Raw genomic sequence first — 16274 nt, 5'->3', positions numbered from 1 at the left:
TATCATCAAAAAATCCTGATGCAAAAAAATATTCATCAAAAATGCATATTTTCAACATTGATAATTAGAAATGTTTCTGGAGCAGCAAATCAGCATATTAGAATGATTTACAAAGGATCATGTGACTATGAAGACTGTATTTTTTCCTGTATTTTTGATCAAACAAATGCAACCGTGGGAAGTTTTCTGCACCAAAAGGCATTAAGCAGTCCGTGTTTGCTTCTGTGCTCCATTTTACAAGTGAAATGAGCAACAGCGGTTTGCTGTCGGGTCGAATAAGTCTGAACTGCCCCATTCTTCAAGGTTCTAAGAAACCATTAAAATGTGATCATCACAATTTAAAAACAATCTACAGTGAAACAAGCGCCATAGTACAATGAACTTAATGCAAATCTCAAGGAAACCATTATTCCTCAACACCGCAAAAAACAGCTGCTGAATGTTTAGAATAATAACACTGTCAAGATGAAAATGCACAAATCAAATAAACATCGAAGCTGTTGTAGCAGGCCGTCTCTCACATGGCAGAAGAACAATCATAATTACACAAACATAAAACAAGGAAAACCTCGCACTCACCCTTGCCCTCTTTTGTCTTGGCCTTGCGCACGGGAGCTGCTGGTGTGGGCTCGACACTGACTTGGGCTGCAGGTGCAGGGGCTGGAGTTTCTGCTGCCGTTTCAACAGATGCTGCGGCACTAGCGGCCGCCAGGGCCGTGGTGGCAGCGGCCGAGCCCCGCAGAGGATTGTTAGTGCTGAACTCCCGCCACTTTGCTCCCAGAACCATCATCATCTTGGAAACGGCGATTTTGGGGTTCTTGGCAGCAATCAGAGGCCTGTGAGATTGCAGGGAGGACATTGTTGTTAAAATTTGGGGGAAATCTTTTTTATATACACTGATGATTTTGCTGCAGTCATTACTTTGTTGGTGTAAAGCCAACATGTTCCCGACCTGCAGCTATTAACAGTTAAGCTGCGGTCACATTTACCATTATTTAAAACATTTTTTCAGGTGAAATCCAGTAATTTCAATAGGAATCCATGCGATCTGGCATTTCGAGTGAGGGCGAAAGATTTTGAAGTAACGTGTACGTGTTTAAGTTGGGCATGCAAATTCTTCACGATGACTGATAGAAAGCTGCTTGTATTGAAAAAGAGGCCGGTGTGTGATCAGCACTTTTTTCCATTGATACACTAGTAATGGATGATGGCCCTTTTAGCGAAATTTCAATAATGTGACCGCACCTTTAACCATGCAACCTTTTTTCAGAGTAAATTAGGGCTGCTTGATTATGGCAAACATCATAATCAATTATTTTGCTCAATATTGAAATCACGATTATTATAGGTGGGTGATATGATCATGATCATTTCGAGACCTTGCATTTTTCCCCCATATTCCACTGCCCGCATCTCGTCCTGTGTAAACGAGCCCTCAGAATTTACAGTGAAGGTGACATAACTGCCAGATTCAAACGTGCTTTCATGCTTTGGTTGGTGCTGAACCAGAGACAGACACGCTCAGCGCTTGTCACAACTATTCAGTGTTTTCAACCACACTGTTTATTTTAGGTTTCAGACATTTAAATACACATAAGTACTAGCAAAACAATACATTTAGAGTATAAAATACACACTGGTGTCTATGGAAGCAACATTAATCCATTCAAATATAATTTGCAGACGTGCTTTATTCATATCAGACACACAATGTAAGTAACTATAAAGTTTACTATGAAGTCTATTCTTCTCCCAGTTGACCGGCCACTTATTTACATGTTTTTTCTGGGAAAAAACTGATGAATTTACGTGCTGTAAATCCAACTGACAAGACTCTCTCAACTGTGGCGCAAACTAACATGGCACCCTTCTAACGTTATAGATCAAGATTGTTTATAAGTTTTTAAATGACAAAACACACTCACTTACACGTATTTGAGAATCGGAATATAAGATAGATGATGACGTTAAAGGAACACGTCGACTTTTTGGGACTTCAGCTTATTCACCGTATCCCCCAGAGTTAGATAAATCCATACATACGTAATGATCAAGGAACTTTGCTGCCGTACCATCGGTGGAGCGGCGCAATGATATTACGCAGCGCCTGAAAAATAGTCCCCGCCACGCTCTCGGTGCACGCAGGTTGTCATGTTGGTTAAGTTGACGGAAGTAAGCCTATTTTCAGGCGCTGCGTAATATCTAGGGCTGCAGCTATCGATTCTTTTTGTAATCGATTAATCTAGAACTTAAATCGATCGATTAATCGGATAAAAAATTCTGTGTTTTTAAACAACCAAAACAAATAATGCATAACGAAAATGAAGAGGAAAAGCAATTTAACTTATTAATATGCACAACAGGTTTCATACTGTAATCTAGCCCTGACATCAAAGTAAATATCTTTTATGTAGATTTCTACACCTGCAGCATTTACCATTAGGCTACTAACAAATAATATATCATTTCTGGGGTGAGCCTATTTGCTATGGTAACCTAGCATCCTGTGTGTGTGTGTGTGTGTGTGTGTGTGTGTGTGTGTGTGTGTGTGTGTGTGTGTGTGTGTGTGTGTGTGTGAGGCTTTATTGCAGTTTGGTACAGCAGAAATACATACATTAATTTTCAATAGAACGCTGCATTTGGCTTGCATCACTTGCATTGCGGTGCATTTTAGGTGAAGCATCCGTTCGAAAAATCGCGTCACAACATCACGTCCCGGTGTATACAGTGAATGCTGAAATTATTCTCTATTCATTATGAAGCTGTGGTTTGTAATTACTTCAAAAGGTATTCAAATATATGCCTATAAAGGTTGAGTTGAGTTTCTAAGCTACTTTAGTGACTTTACTTTAGTGACAGGACGGCGTTGACACTGCGTGTTTGTGCAGCTCTCCGCGCGCGATCTTCACATGAAAAGAGGTCTGCCTTCAGGGCGCGCGCGTTGTCAGCTCAACTCTCCGTGTCACAGAAAAAAGCTGAGCACTGAATGGATAAATTTTCCGTATTGTTGTTTTTGAATAGTGCACAATCGCTTCAGTGTTCAAACTGGCAAGGCTTTAAAAGCATTTACTTGACAAACTTTATGAGGACGAAAGTGAAAGCGATCTGGCTACGGCGCTTGCGCACACGCCGTGTGTGTGTGTGTGTGGCAATATAAGAACGGTAATCAACTTACATAAACTGTGTAAAACATGCAATTACTATAGTGATTCTGCGCATCTAGAATCTAAACTAAAGTAATGTAATGTAAACTATAAAAAATGTATCACGCGCTATGGTGTGCTTCCTGAACATTTAACAGCGGTCCGTGTGAATCAGATCCCTGCGCGTATAGTGCGCGTCATAGGAATTTAACGAGGCTTTGAGGCAGAATTTTTGCCTCGAGGAATTTTTGTAATCGAGTTAATCGAGTAACTCGATGAATCGTTTCAGCCCTAGTAATATCATTGCGCCGCTGCATCCATGGTACGGCAGCAAAGTTCCTTGATTATTATGCAGGAATCAGAGTATAGTTCCTAGCCATATCGGTCTAAACTCTAGACTAACTTTTCATTTTCCGTCGGTCTTAGTACACGATGCAACTATACACATCACAACATGTAAATAGGAAAATGTTGCCGTTATTTTGTCACTTATTGAGCAGGTGGCTAGCTGGAGCCGTTTATCTCCAGTCTTTGTGCCAAGCTAGGCTAGCGGTGGGTGTGTCAGACAGAGTAATGGCATGCACGTAGATGAGAAAGGTATGTATGGACTTATCTAACTCTGGGGATACGGTAAATAAGCTTAAGTCCCAAAAAGCGTGCTCCTTTAAGCAAGTTTGTGAATATTTTGAATAAAAAAGGAAAATAAAAGTGATATGCAAGTCATACAGCGCTATTTTGGCTGATGTGAGTCATGTGACAAGCATGACGTGTCGCCAAGGAAACAATATCACAATGTGGTAATTACAAACCACAATGACAGCTCAACATCGCAATGTCTGTCAGGCATTGTCGATGGACAATGCCATCCTCTATCGGCCCAACCCTAGCCCATAGTATTCTTCGCTTATTACGTCTTGGAGCACATGCACAGGAGGCCGCCAAGGGAACAGCATCTCTTTCGCAGCTTAATGCGCTTTTAATAACACCGTTTAATATCAAGCACGTCCCGCAGTTTAGCAACAATAGACTGCATTTTAGTTCACTCACTAATTCGCTGATTTGGATGTTAAGTTTGGCTCAGGGAGGAACTAAAGCGCACAGCTGTGATGGAAAGGAAAGTGCGCAGCAGAATGCGGGAGCAGCATAATAATCGTTTTACCTCCATTATCTTGTTTTCATAAACTTTGGAAAATCGAAATACGCTTACATCGCACACCCCTAGAGTAGATGCCTTGTTTATTATGATTATGATCATATGTTCTAAGTCAGGAGATAACACTTCTAATTTGTCAGCCAATTAAAAAGCAGCAGTTAAAGTCAGCATGAAACGGAAGTTGCGATCGTCTTTTCTTCCCTATTGTTACATATTTCTGATTGAAACAACTTTTCGAATGTGACAAAATGTAAGGCAGGACTTGATCCATTGGGTTGTCCAATTAAAAAAAAGTTCCATTTTCATTTCACTTTTTTTGATGTCACGTCCCACCATATCCGAGATCCAGTTTCCATTGGTTGAACTAGGGGTGGGCGATATCTCGATATTTAAAATATATCGAGATATTTTTTAAACACGATATGGATTTTGACATATCGTATATATCGATATATTGTTTATATTCAATTCTGATTCCGCCACTTTGCTTGTTTGCCTTCTCTGTGCTGTGCTCGCCCCCGCTCGCTCGCCCCCCGCCTCCTTGCTTTTGTTCCCCCTCCCCTCGCGTGTTGTCATGGCGGCGTCCGCAACCAGCTCGGAGGCTACAGAACTCGTCTTAAAAAAAATTGCCTCCATTATCTGGAGTCTGGAGATACTTCGATTTTAAGGCGTCGGACGAACAGCAGACAGATGTCTACTGCCATGAATGCGGACAGTTGGTTCTCAAACACTTGATCCAAGATACAGTTTACCTAGGCAGCATTACTTTGCGAGACAAGAACTCCCGCGACTGTACACTACGGAGAGAGAGCGGCTTGCTTGCTGGAGAAGGTTACTTACTATGCCCTTGATTTGAGTTGTTTTATTTTTGAATGAAAATTCATTATTTGCATGCGTTTTAAAGTCTTGCGCGTAGGGCACCGTGCGGTTTCCCGAGCGCGCGCACTAAAAGCCTGTCAAACAAGTGATTACTGGACTAAATCTTACTGCGCTAATACTTTCAAATACTCACAAGGTTAACATAAACACAGTCGGTTATGTCTAAAGTGAAAGTAAAATCGGCGTGTGTCTGTATATTAGATGCGTGAAAGTTTTATATTGACAGCAGGGCAGCCTATAGTGAACACGCTGCCGCTTGTCCTTAAAGGGTTAGTTCACCCAAAAATGAAAATTCTGTCATTAATTACTCACCCTCATGTCGTTGGACACCCGTAAGACCTCCGTTCATATTCGGAACACAAATGAAGATATTTTAGTTGAAAGCTGATGGCTGAGAAAGGCTTCACACAGGCCTCCATTGGCATTCAGTACATTGACACTTCCAAGATCCATGAAAGGCACTTAAAACGTCGTTACAAAGTCTATCTCACCACAGTGGCTCTACAATAATCATACAATGCGACGACAATAGTTTTTGTGCGCAAAAAAAAAATCAAAATAACACCTTTATCCAACTTGTTCTTGTCTTCCGTGTGCGCCTCCACGACGCATGCGCGAGAATATGACGCAGATCCGGCGTTCGGACATATGACCCAGAAGCGATTTGTTTACGAGCAGAGGAAGACGCGCGTGTCTAAGCTGTTGGATTCTACATTGATCGTGCTTTAGGTCTCGGCGTAGTGCTCAAAATGGAGCTTAAGTGTGTATTTCATCGATTCCCGAACACCGGCGCTACGTCATATTCTCGCGCATGCGTCGTGGAGGCGCACACGGAAGACAAGAACAAGTTGGATAAAGGTGTTATTTTGATTTTTTTTTTGCGCACAAAAACTATTGTCGTCGCATTGTATGATTATTGTAGAGCCACTGTAGTGAGATGGACTTTGTAACGACGTTTTAAGTGCCTTTCATGGATCTTGGAAGTGTCAATGTACTGAATGCCAATGGAGGCCTGTGTGAAGCCTTTCTCAGACATCAGCTTTCAACTAAAATATCTTCATTTGTGTTCCGAATATGAACGGAGGTCTTACGGGTGTCCAACGACATGAGGGTGAGTAATTAATGACAGAATTTTCATTTTTGGGTGAACTAACCCTTTAAAGGGACAGTTCACTCTAAAATTTTGTCATTATTTACTCACTCTAATGTTGTTCCAAACCTATTCATTTCTTCTGTTGAACACAGACAGCTGATTGACATTCATATTATTATTTCCTACAATGGGGACCAGCAACTGTTTGGTTTCCAATATTCTTCAAAATATATGTTATGTCCAACAGAAGAAAGAACTTTACTCAGGTTTAAAACAACTTGAGCGTGCGTAATCAATGACAGAATTTTAATTTTTGAGTGAACTATTCCTTTAGTGGTTAATAAAATAACAAAAGACAAAGACAAAATCACTCACGGCTCTTGACTGAAAAACTAATACAGTAGCTTTAATAAGAATCAGTGTATATTTTATAGGGAAGTCTATGTAGGGTTTTATTTTTACATTTAATTCAATTTCATACTTAAATGCTGCTGTACAGCTCTGAGCTGCCAGTGTAAATCTTTATAAATATATATTTATTTTATATTATACAGTACACTAGGAATTTGTACACGGTTTTTTAAAAGTAAAGTTTTAAGTTTAACTAAGGTTTTTCAAGTCTTTTAAGTAAAATAAAGAAAAAGTATTGCAATAAAAAAAAATAGTATTTTTTCCTCCTTAAGCTCTTGCTGTTCGGCTAAGAATAGAATAGCAAAAATCTGTTGTGACTAGCCATCAGAACCGCACCGAAAACCGTAGTAAAAAAAACCGAGGTATGTATTGAACTGTGGACTTACTGTATTGTTGCATCCCTACTTTGTTCCTACATGAACTGCCTACCTCTTTGCACTTCAATAAAAAAAAAAAAGACTTTGTGGTATTTAACATATTTGTTTTTGCAGTAGTTATTGGGGGGTTATTTTTCCTGTAAAGATATCGAGATATATATTGTATATCGAGATATAGCAAAATATATCGAGATATATTTTTTGCTCCATATCGCCCAGCCCTAGGTTGAACTATCAAATTACGTTAGAAAACACTGTCTTGATCGCGACACGATCGGATCCCGGAAGTCCTGTAGCTTTAGCAACGCAGTACATCATTGTCAGGTCACTCTGTGATTAATTTTCTCAAGATCTACACATCAGATTAAGTTGTGTGTGGACTTGTTTGAATTGAGACAAACTGCTCTAAATAAAGAGGTGTGATTTACTGTTTGCAAGCACGTCGGCGGAAACTTTTAGCGGTTTTACCGCATCAAATTGCGATCGGTTCGTGAGATCGACCAAATTCAGAGACTCCCGATCGAGTCATAGAATGTGATTATCGGCTGATCGATCAGAGCGTCCCTACTCACATGACATCCCAGAAATTGCAAACCACAACAATCCAAACACATTTTTTCTTATTTGAGAAGCCGTTTCATTGAATAAACGTCACAAGAAAAGACCATCACAACTTCCATTTCATGCCAACTTTAAAATAAAGATTCACGTACAATTATTTTTCTCATATTAGTAATCTGGGTAATGCACTCATACCTGACGAACTGGCTGAAGGCTTTGTAGTTGGTCAGGGTTCTATAGTCTTCCTCAGTGAAGACATGATCGATGTCCTCCATACCCCAGGTATCCAAAAGCTGAGAGGAACTTTTTGGCTCCTTAAAATCAGTTCAGAACTTATGAGCGATTTGATTTATATTCACTTTATCATACAGTTAATTTAGCTGTCAAATCTCATAGGAACTCACAGAATCATCATCATCCTCGTCTTCCTCTTCCTCAGGTTCCCTCCGTTTGGAGGCTGCTGAGTTTCTGTCGGACACAGAGCTGCTTCTTTTCTTGTCCTTTGTGGTGCTGGCTCTTTTCTTCTTCTTCTTGCCTGGTGTGTAGTCACTACCCTCGCTTTCTGAGCGGTCTTCGTCACCATCGTCCAGATCTGGCCCTTCCCCTGGCTCCGGAGAACTGATGCCAATTTCCTGGAGGACACATAGGACATATTTTGATTACTTCTGGAAGCAGGTAAAATGATCTATTGTAGTTAATTTATCAAAACAAGATTTTAGGATACATTTGATATGAACGTACAGTAATGTTTTGGGGCCAGTATAGCATTTTGTCTAGTTTCAAAAGGTTTCTATTTCAAATAAATGCTGTTCTTTTCAATAAATCCTGAAAAAAAAAACATGCATCATGGTTTCTGAATGATCACGTGACAATAAAAAAATGGAGTAATGATGCTGAAAAATCAGCTTTAACATCACAGGATTACATTTTAAAATATATTCAAATAGAAAACAGTTGTTTCAAATTATAATAATATTTCACAACATTTTTGTTTGTGATCAAATAAATACAGCCGTGGTGAGAATAAGAAAACTTTTGAATGGTAGTGAAGGGAGAAACCACCATTTGTAAACACTTTTTGTCTTAAGGTCATGTACAATTATCCTGCAGTGTGAATAATTTTAAATATACAAATATCCCATGTACACAAACACTAATATGAAGCCATAATGCATAATAGTTATACAAGAATTAGCTAATTGCTTTACTACGAATTTTAAATTGAATATTAACATGCTATACTGCAGCAAATATCAACTACTCCAAGGAATTTTCAAAAATTGTTATTTGAAAAAAAAGGGGAAAAAAGGTACTATCCAAGTTGTGCATGAGCTCACTTTTATTTATAGTGCTTTTAACAACCACTTCCGACGTTGCAAAAATCAGTTTGCGATCTTTAAATGTAATAATTCAGTTTGTCTTACAAGATATACCCAATTAGTTTATATTGTGTTCAGTATTTGAAATAAAATAAGAGACCATTTGACCAGTTAAGACTAGAATCAGATTCTGTCATGTCTTTTAAACACAGCATGTGTAGTTATCATTAATGAAGTAGTCGAATCGGGATTCGGTAGCTTTAAAAAATTGAATTATGTACCTTTGATATTAAGAGTCATTAGGACATGTTATCCCATTTGCGGCAGCAGCTGAATTGCTCTGTTTCTCATTAAGACACTGTGGGGGAGGTTTCTAATTCATAACATAAGGAAAGTGAATACTGCATTCTCCAAAGGATATTGTACACAAACAATATCCCCACACACACACACACACACAAAGGCTATTACCTCTCTGCGTGAACGATTTCTCTTGCTGCCTTTGCTCTCACGGCTTTTTTTGGCTTTCTTCTTCTTTTTCACCTTTGGGGCATCATTCTCTGACAACTCCTCGTCCAGGTCATCCTCGTCTGTGGAACAAACACAAAATATCTGCAATATCTACTCAATTTAATATATTGGACTCAAATGTTTAAGTCTGTATATTTAGTTGAAAATTTAGCCTGCATATTATACATGTATATTTTCATTATAAAAATTCTCACAACTTTTAGATTTTTCTCATTTTCAGGCCTGGAAATAACCATTTTAAAAATAAAATCCATGAGCTTGTGAACTCTGTAGTCAGACAAAGGGCTCCTCAGATTAATCAATGCGATCAACAATGCTGTTCACTGACATTCACATTTAATCTAATGATTGACTGATCTATTGCCGTCCTTTTACAAATCTATTTTAGTCATTTGATCTGGAATGGTTGAAAATCATCTGGGACACTATATGTTGAGACACGCTGCCTATTAAAAGCTCATTACAGTTTCAATAACACCGTGAGCTGCGAGCTGAACATTTTATCAGATACAATAAAGGTTATTTTTGGTAAAAAATTGCAAATACTGAATCTGAGGAAACAATTTTGTGTCACTTCTTACAGTTAAGCATGACACTTATTTTACTATCTCTGTTCAGGGAAGTCACATGGCACTGTTGCTATTATTATTATTCTGTCAGTCCTTGACTAAGTTTTCCCATGGACGACAGTAATATAAGATCTTAATGGACCTGTCTCATATTTCACTATGAAAAACAATATACCCGCTTTACTCCAGATACCAGAGTATATTTATATAGAAGTCTCTTTGACTAAGAGCACTAAACATACTAAATTATGCACTCACAACATCTTAAAAATCATAAATTTCTTCATGAAGTGGTAAAATTAATCTTGCATTGCGTCTTATATGGTCAGTAAGGCAAAAGAAAACACATACACCGAGTATTTTGCTCCATTCAAAACACAGAAAACCCGGGCAAAGCCCCCCTTCAACCATTTCCCTGAAAAACTAGCGTCACATCCGATTCCTGCACATATTGATGTGCAAAATCAAAATATTAAACTTAAAATCGATGTTTATGGTTATTTTACGGGTAAAAAACACATTATTGGGATCGAAAACTACAGGCCGACAGCGCGCGAACAGTAAGAGCGCGAGGACACTGAAAATCCTCACGCGTCAAACTCACACGCGACTGTTACCGGTAGGCCGCGAAGCACCGATACCGGTACAGCAACAACATAACACATCAAATATTACTAAAAGCACATCATTACTGCTTAATAGGAGTCCTAAGATGCTCAAATGAACGTAATGTGCCATGTTTGACTAATATGAAGGTATATTATTTAAGTGCGAAGGCAAAAATAGCAGGTAAGTCGACGGCTAGCCGCGTAAAAAAACCGGCTACACAAAGCCCTGAGCGCTGACTAAAAAAACTGGAAAGAGGTGATAAAATGCAAAAGGGTATCCAAATAAATAAGGTGATTTACTCAATAAAATGATATTTACAGTTAAATGTTTTATAAGAATTGAAATCTCGAAAAAAATATCAGCCCCGCTTGTTGTTTCGTTAGCCGACTAGCCACTGGTTCATCGAATAAATGAAGTTTCACGCTAATAAACTCCAACTGAGAACATAAAATACGTCACAAATAATCTGTTTAAACATTCAATGCATCTACCTTTCACCCACATATGCAATAAACAAAACAAACACCGACCAAACTAGTTGACCCGCGCCAGTAACGTTAAATGTAAATGTTTTACCTTGAATCATAGACCGAGGTTCAAAATCGTCTCTATCGTCTTCACTGCCGGACATATTGTTGATAACACCAGCCAGAGAGGATTGCGAACACTTGTATGCCGATTTTCGCCTCCTCTCGTGCCTTCCTGAAGCCGGGGGAGGCAGAAAATAAAAGAACAATACAAACGGAAGTTAATACTCACGGTAGCATGCTGATCATAGTGGTCACTCCATGCCAGAAAAAAATGCAAATATATATAATAATGTTGGACAAAAACCCCTTTGTTTTTGAGCAAGTGAAAAAAAAGCGTCAATAAACTTTTAAAATACGCGGTTAAAACAAGTTATGGACATTTAATAGGCAAATGGGGCATGATGAGTGTGGCATTAGCTAAGCAGGCTAGGGATGCTAACCTGCAAAGTCTCCATAACTTTTAAGGTTCCTTTAATTTTACATGCATTAAAAGATATCATACACAGTATGACTTCTAAAAACCCATTATTAGAATGAATAAAATACAATTTTAGAAAGTATACTCACACAACTTGACCTGTTCCCTTTTTCAAACAAACAGCTAATGCAATTTAAGATGTCCCCACGTTGTATTGGCTCCTTTTCATCAACATTTAAATATAATTTGTAATATCCCTAATGAATAAGAAGTGAAGTGTATCCTGATTATTATTTTTTTTCTCAGCTGTAGGATGCACACTACGTCGCAGTTTCTCCTTCTGCCACTTACACCCTTTGCATAGACACAAAGAGATCAGGGGCCAGACATCCCATAATAATCTCCCTCCCCATATTCACACATACACATACATACAGACATTCACCCTTCCCCCCACCGCATAGTTACCTTGCAACATACAGACCATAATAACCCCCCCCCCCAACAACCAAAGACAGTCCCTCTCTTCCCCATTCCACCATGCCCTTAGCAACAGTTGCCATGGAGACAGCCACCCCCTCCCACCCAGTTAACATCCCATAATAATAAACATAGTCACTGACATCCCACAATAACCATAACTCCGAAAAAAGAATGAACGGGAACTGAACCGGAAGAGAGAGAGCGACAGAGAGAGGGAGAAAAAGTCTATTAGAAACTCTTCGCCAGCCTGCTTCCTTATTGCACTTCTGTATATACAGTACATGTACAGTACACATTTGTGAGCGTATAAAATGCCACATATAATCAAAACTTAAAGTTAGTGCTCTTCAGGCCAATGGCGTTTTAGAACACACCAATTCGCTACCACGTCACCAACTTTATTTCGGAGTCCCAAAATGAGCCCAAATAGCAGATAATAGTTCCGGTTTGGGATTTTTAGGTTCAAGGCCACATTCACACACGGTCTACCTCTCAAGTTCACAATCAAAGCAGCTATAAAGGTTTAAAGTGAAATTGGCACTAGGCCTTCAGAAAGTGATAGTGTCTAAATGGGACGTTGGGATGTTTTGTAGCTTGACCTCCTGGTTACCTTTTCCCACCCCGTTATCGTCCACCTGGATTGAAGTAAAATGACAAACACTGGCGCTCATATCTAGTCCAACACATATGTATGTACACATATAGAAACAAATGTAATATCTTAGGGGGGGATGGGGAGTGGTAGGCACCATATAGCATAATTACATATCAAAGAAATATAGAGGTGGTCGTCATGACAACCCACTCAGGCGCACCCCTCCTCCACACTCCAAAGCACCAAATATCCAGTAATAATGTCTCAGCCAAAAGAAAACACAGACCATAATATCCTTCATGTGCTGGCAGTTGTCATGGCAATGTGCAAGAAAGAGGTGTTTCTGTGCATGTCTGTCGTTTGGGGGGGGGGGGGGGGGGGTGTATAAGGGAGGGGTCTCAGATTACCATGCATGCTAAAATGAATGCCATAATACTCTTTTTACTCTCTCTGCTAGTCCCCTCCTCCCCCCACACCCTCAGCGTACAGAACGTGACTCCATAACTGGGTGAAAGAGCCACATATGGACACCATCAGAGATGTCTGCTGATAAACTCTTAGGACATAAGCGTTGGATGTGGCCAAAAAACCCCCCAAAAAACCAATAGGCCGCGATTTCAATCGTTCTAACTTTGCTTGTGCAACTTTCAAATGCACAGATTCGATGTAGGCTTTGTTGCTCCGTACAACATGTGATATTTATGAATGTGAAGATAGATATTTTTAAGGGCTGCCAAATTAAGAACGTGCACGGATATATACCGAAAATCGGTAGTTTCATGAGGTAGAAACGGGAATAGCAGTCCCTCACAGGTGAAGGGGAATCTTCTACCACGCAGCCAAATAAAAGCCCCAAAAATAAAGAGACAAAAATGAACAATCCAGAGTGTGATTTTCACGCTCTTTCCTCCCCCCGCTTTAAACCCGGCCCCCACCCCTCCCCCTCCCTAATGGCCCAGACATCCCATAATATGCCCAACGACTAGCACCCCCCCCCCCCCCTCCACACCTTTAATCTCAACCCCATACTAAATCATGCAAAACTGTTCATAAACTGCTTTCTGCTCCCTTGTATTGGCTACTAACGCTTTGCAGGTTCCTATTTGTGACACTGACTAGACGCTATCCTTCAGTTTGCTGTTCGTACACACATGTATGTCCGTTGTAAACATTAAGAGAAGAGAAGTAATCGGTCCAAAGGCACCCAGTTTGAGTGTATGAGACGTTCAATACGCATTATCAAATAATGGCCGTACCTTTTCCATGACCTCATATTCCCCACCCCCATCATATTCCGGAGCATTGGGATTGATTCATTTGATCACATGAACCTATTGTGCTTCATTAAGTAAACAAAGGATGTTCGTTAAAATGCATTAGCTTCAACATATTGCAACATATGAAATACAAGGCACACAATACCGAATGTAGTTTAGGTGCGTAAATATTTCATTCTAATTGAATTGGGGAATGCATGGAGAAATGCAAGAGATCATGTGTCATCTTCCACAACCGTTACCAATGGAAACATTTGAAATCAGGTCAAATGCACACTCTTGATTAATTATTCATGCTTATAGGCACACTGGCTTTGTATATGTGTGGAGCACATAGAAATACATATCTTTAGCTTATTCTGAATAAATTAATCTGAATGATTAAATACTGTAGAAGACATCATCTGGACTGGCCACATGAGTGTGTAGACTTCTCTATTCTCAAAGCTTTCAGATGTAGTCATAAAGAGTGTCTGGAGTTGATATGTTCGACACAGTCCTTACCCTGAAAATATAAGATCACTTCAATAGCCGTGACTCTCTTCCAGATGAGGAAGAACTATGCGCTATTTTCGGCCAACCAACACAAGGCCATCAGTTATGATCGCAACTTCTTACACAGCGGAGAATGGTTAGGATCTATGCAGGGTGTTTATTCAGTTAGAAACTCGATCCACAATTCAACTACAGCAAATCCGCCTGGAGAATAAAACATCATAAATCCTGGAAATTGCAAGCAAGTAAAAGGAGTCCTTGGAGAAGACTAGGAAACTCTTTTGAAAAATTGTTAACTGGCTGCTAAATGAAGCGTATTTACTAGTTGAGTAAGAATACGGAAGTAAAAGTAGTCATTGTGACTTTTTTTTTATTTTTAGTTATTGATGCTCAAAACAGTACACAGCTAATAACAAACAACAACAAAATACATCATATAAATTGAACATCGACAAATTATGAGAATACATGACACTGAAAAAAAGGAAAATAATCGCAAACAAATGTTTCAGACGATTTAATTGAAATTAGGTATTTTTCAAGTTCTTAAATAAAAACAAGAGAGGTTTAGCATTTAGATATTTAGATTTGTGAATGTGGAACTTTGTGAGTAACAATATCAGAGTAATTACATAAAATTGACCTTTTTTTAGATTGATCATAATCAACAAAGCCTAGTCACACATTCAACACACATTCATTATACATTTCATTCATAATAAATCCCTAAAACATCTTGCCAGGACATTTTAGTAAAGGGACGATAGAGATTAAGTACAGTTGCGTCAGAGTTGTCACAGAAAGAGCAACTGGAGGAAATATCCGTTTTGAACTATTTCAGGGTAGTACTTGTGAATTATTTGAAAATAAATGCCTTTTTAGTCATTGTGACCATAGACCGATTGTGACATACAATCAGACAGGAACGTGATGATGGTGACCTCTAGTGATTGACTGTGGAAATCATAGAAAAGAACATAATACAGCTCCTCCTAGTGACCAGGAGCAATATATCCACAACCTGCAGACCCAAATACTTGGTTATTATTTAGTTTTAATAGACATCTTAATTTGTATTGTTGGTAATGTCTGGTTTAATTCTCAGTAGAGCTTGAAATACACTGTAGAATGAGAAATTTACAAGAAAACAGTGATTTGTGGTATTTGAATCCATTAAAATTAAATTATTGTGTTATAAATATACACTATTCAAAAGTGTGAGTTCAGTTAAAGCTGCTGTCCATAACTTTTATGTGTTCAAGATTTACAAAAAAAATATATCATGAGAATGTACAACATGAATCCATTTTCCAAACCGTGTTTTTGTCTTACCCTGAATCGTTATGGTACACTTACAATAAGTGTTTATATTGGGACTATTTCAGCCCAGTCTGGTAGGAACCGCTGCGGAGGAGCACAGTTCCTGCGTGACTCGACATAGACATAAACAGAGAGAAGTAGCTCCGGCTGCAATGTTCTTCCGCTAGACGCATGCAGTTCTGTTTATTAACCGCTAGAGCGCGAAAAGTTACGGACTGCAGTCCGCGAGGTTGCATTAAATTTATCAAAAGTGACAGTAAAGACTATCTACTACTACTAGACTATCTTCTATTTCAAATAAATGCTGTTCTTTTGAACTTTCTATTCATAAAGTAATCCTGAAATAAATGTATCACTGTTTCACACAAATATTAGCCAGCCTAACTGTTTCAAACATTGATAATAAGAAATGTTTCTTGATTTCTGAAGGAAATTTGACACTGAAGACTGGAGTAATGGCTGCTGAAAATGCCTTACCACTATATCTGAAGGGCTTCTATAGATATAGGTA

The 16274-nt window shown here is 39.0% G+C and overlaps 1 protein-coding gene across 2 annotated transcripts in view; it reads right to left on the bottom strand.

The window, feature by feature from the left end:
• The window catches only part of chd4a (chromodomain helicase DNA binding protein 4a), a 32899-nt gene extending 20828 nt beyond the window's left edge, over nucleotides 1-12071 (bottom strand). The window contains exons 1-6 of one of the 2 annotated variants that reach the window (XM_079828427.1): nucleotides 11743-12071; nucleotides 11222-11347; nucleotides 9408-9526; nucleotides 8022-8249; nucleotides 7813-7931; nucleotides 580-836 (exon numbers count right to left, since the gene is read on the bottom strand). In XM_079828427.1, coding sequence (XP_079684553.1) covers nucleotides 580-836; nucleotides 7813-7931; nucleotides 8022-8249; nucleotides 9408-9526; nucleotides 11222-11276 — 778 coding nt within the window. In that variant the 5' untranslated portion in view covers nucleotides 11277-11347; nucleotides 11743-12071. The remainder of the gene's footprint in view (nucleotides 1-579; nucleotides 837-7812; nucleotides 7932-8021; nucleotides 8250-9407; nucleotides 9527-11221; nucleotides 11348-11742) is intronic. The other variant, XM_079828428.1, reaches the window with a different exon arrangement.
• Nucleotides 12072-16274: the final 4203 nt, after the last annotated feature.

This window comes from Gobio gobio (genome assembly GCF_949357685.1).
Source record: "Gobio gobio genome assembly, chromosome: 11".
NCBI classification, from domain to species: Eukaryota; Metazoa; Chordata; class Actinopteri; order Cypriniformes; family Gobionidae; genus Gobio; species Gobio gobio.
Note: the sequence above shows the minus strand (reverse complement) of the source record. Positions and strands in the feature narration are given on the sequence as shown.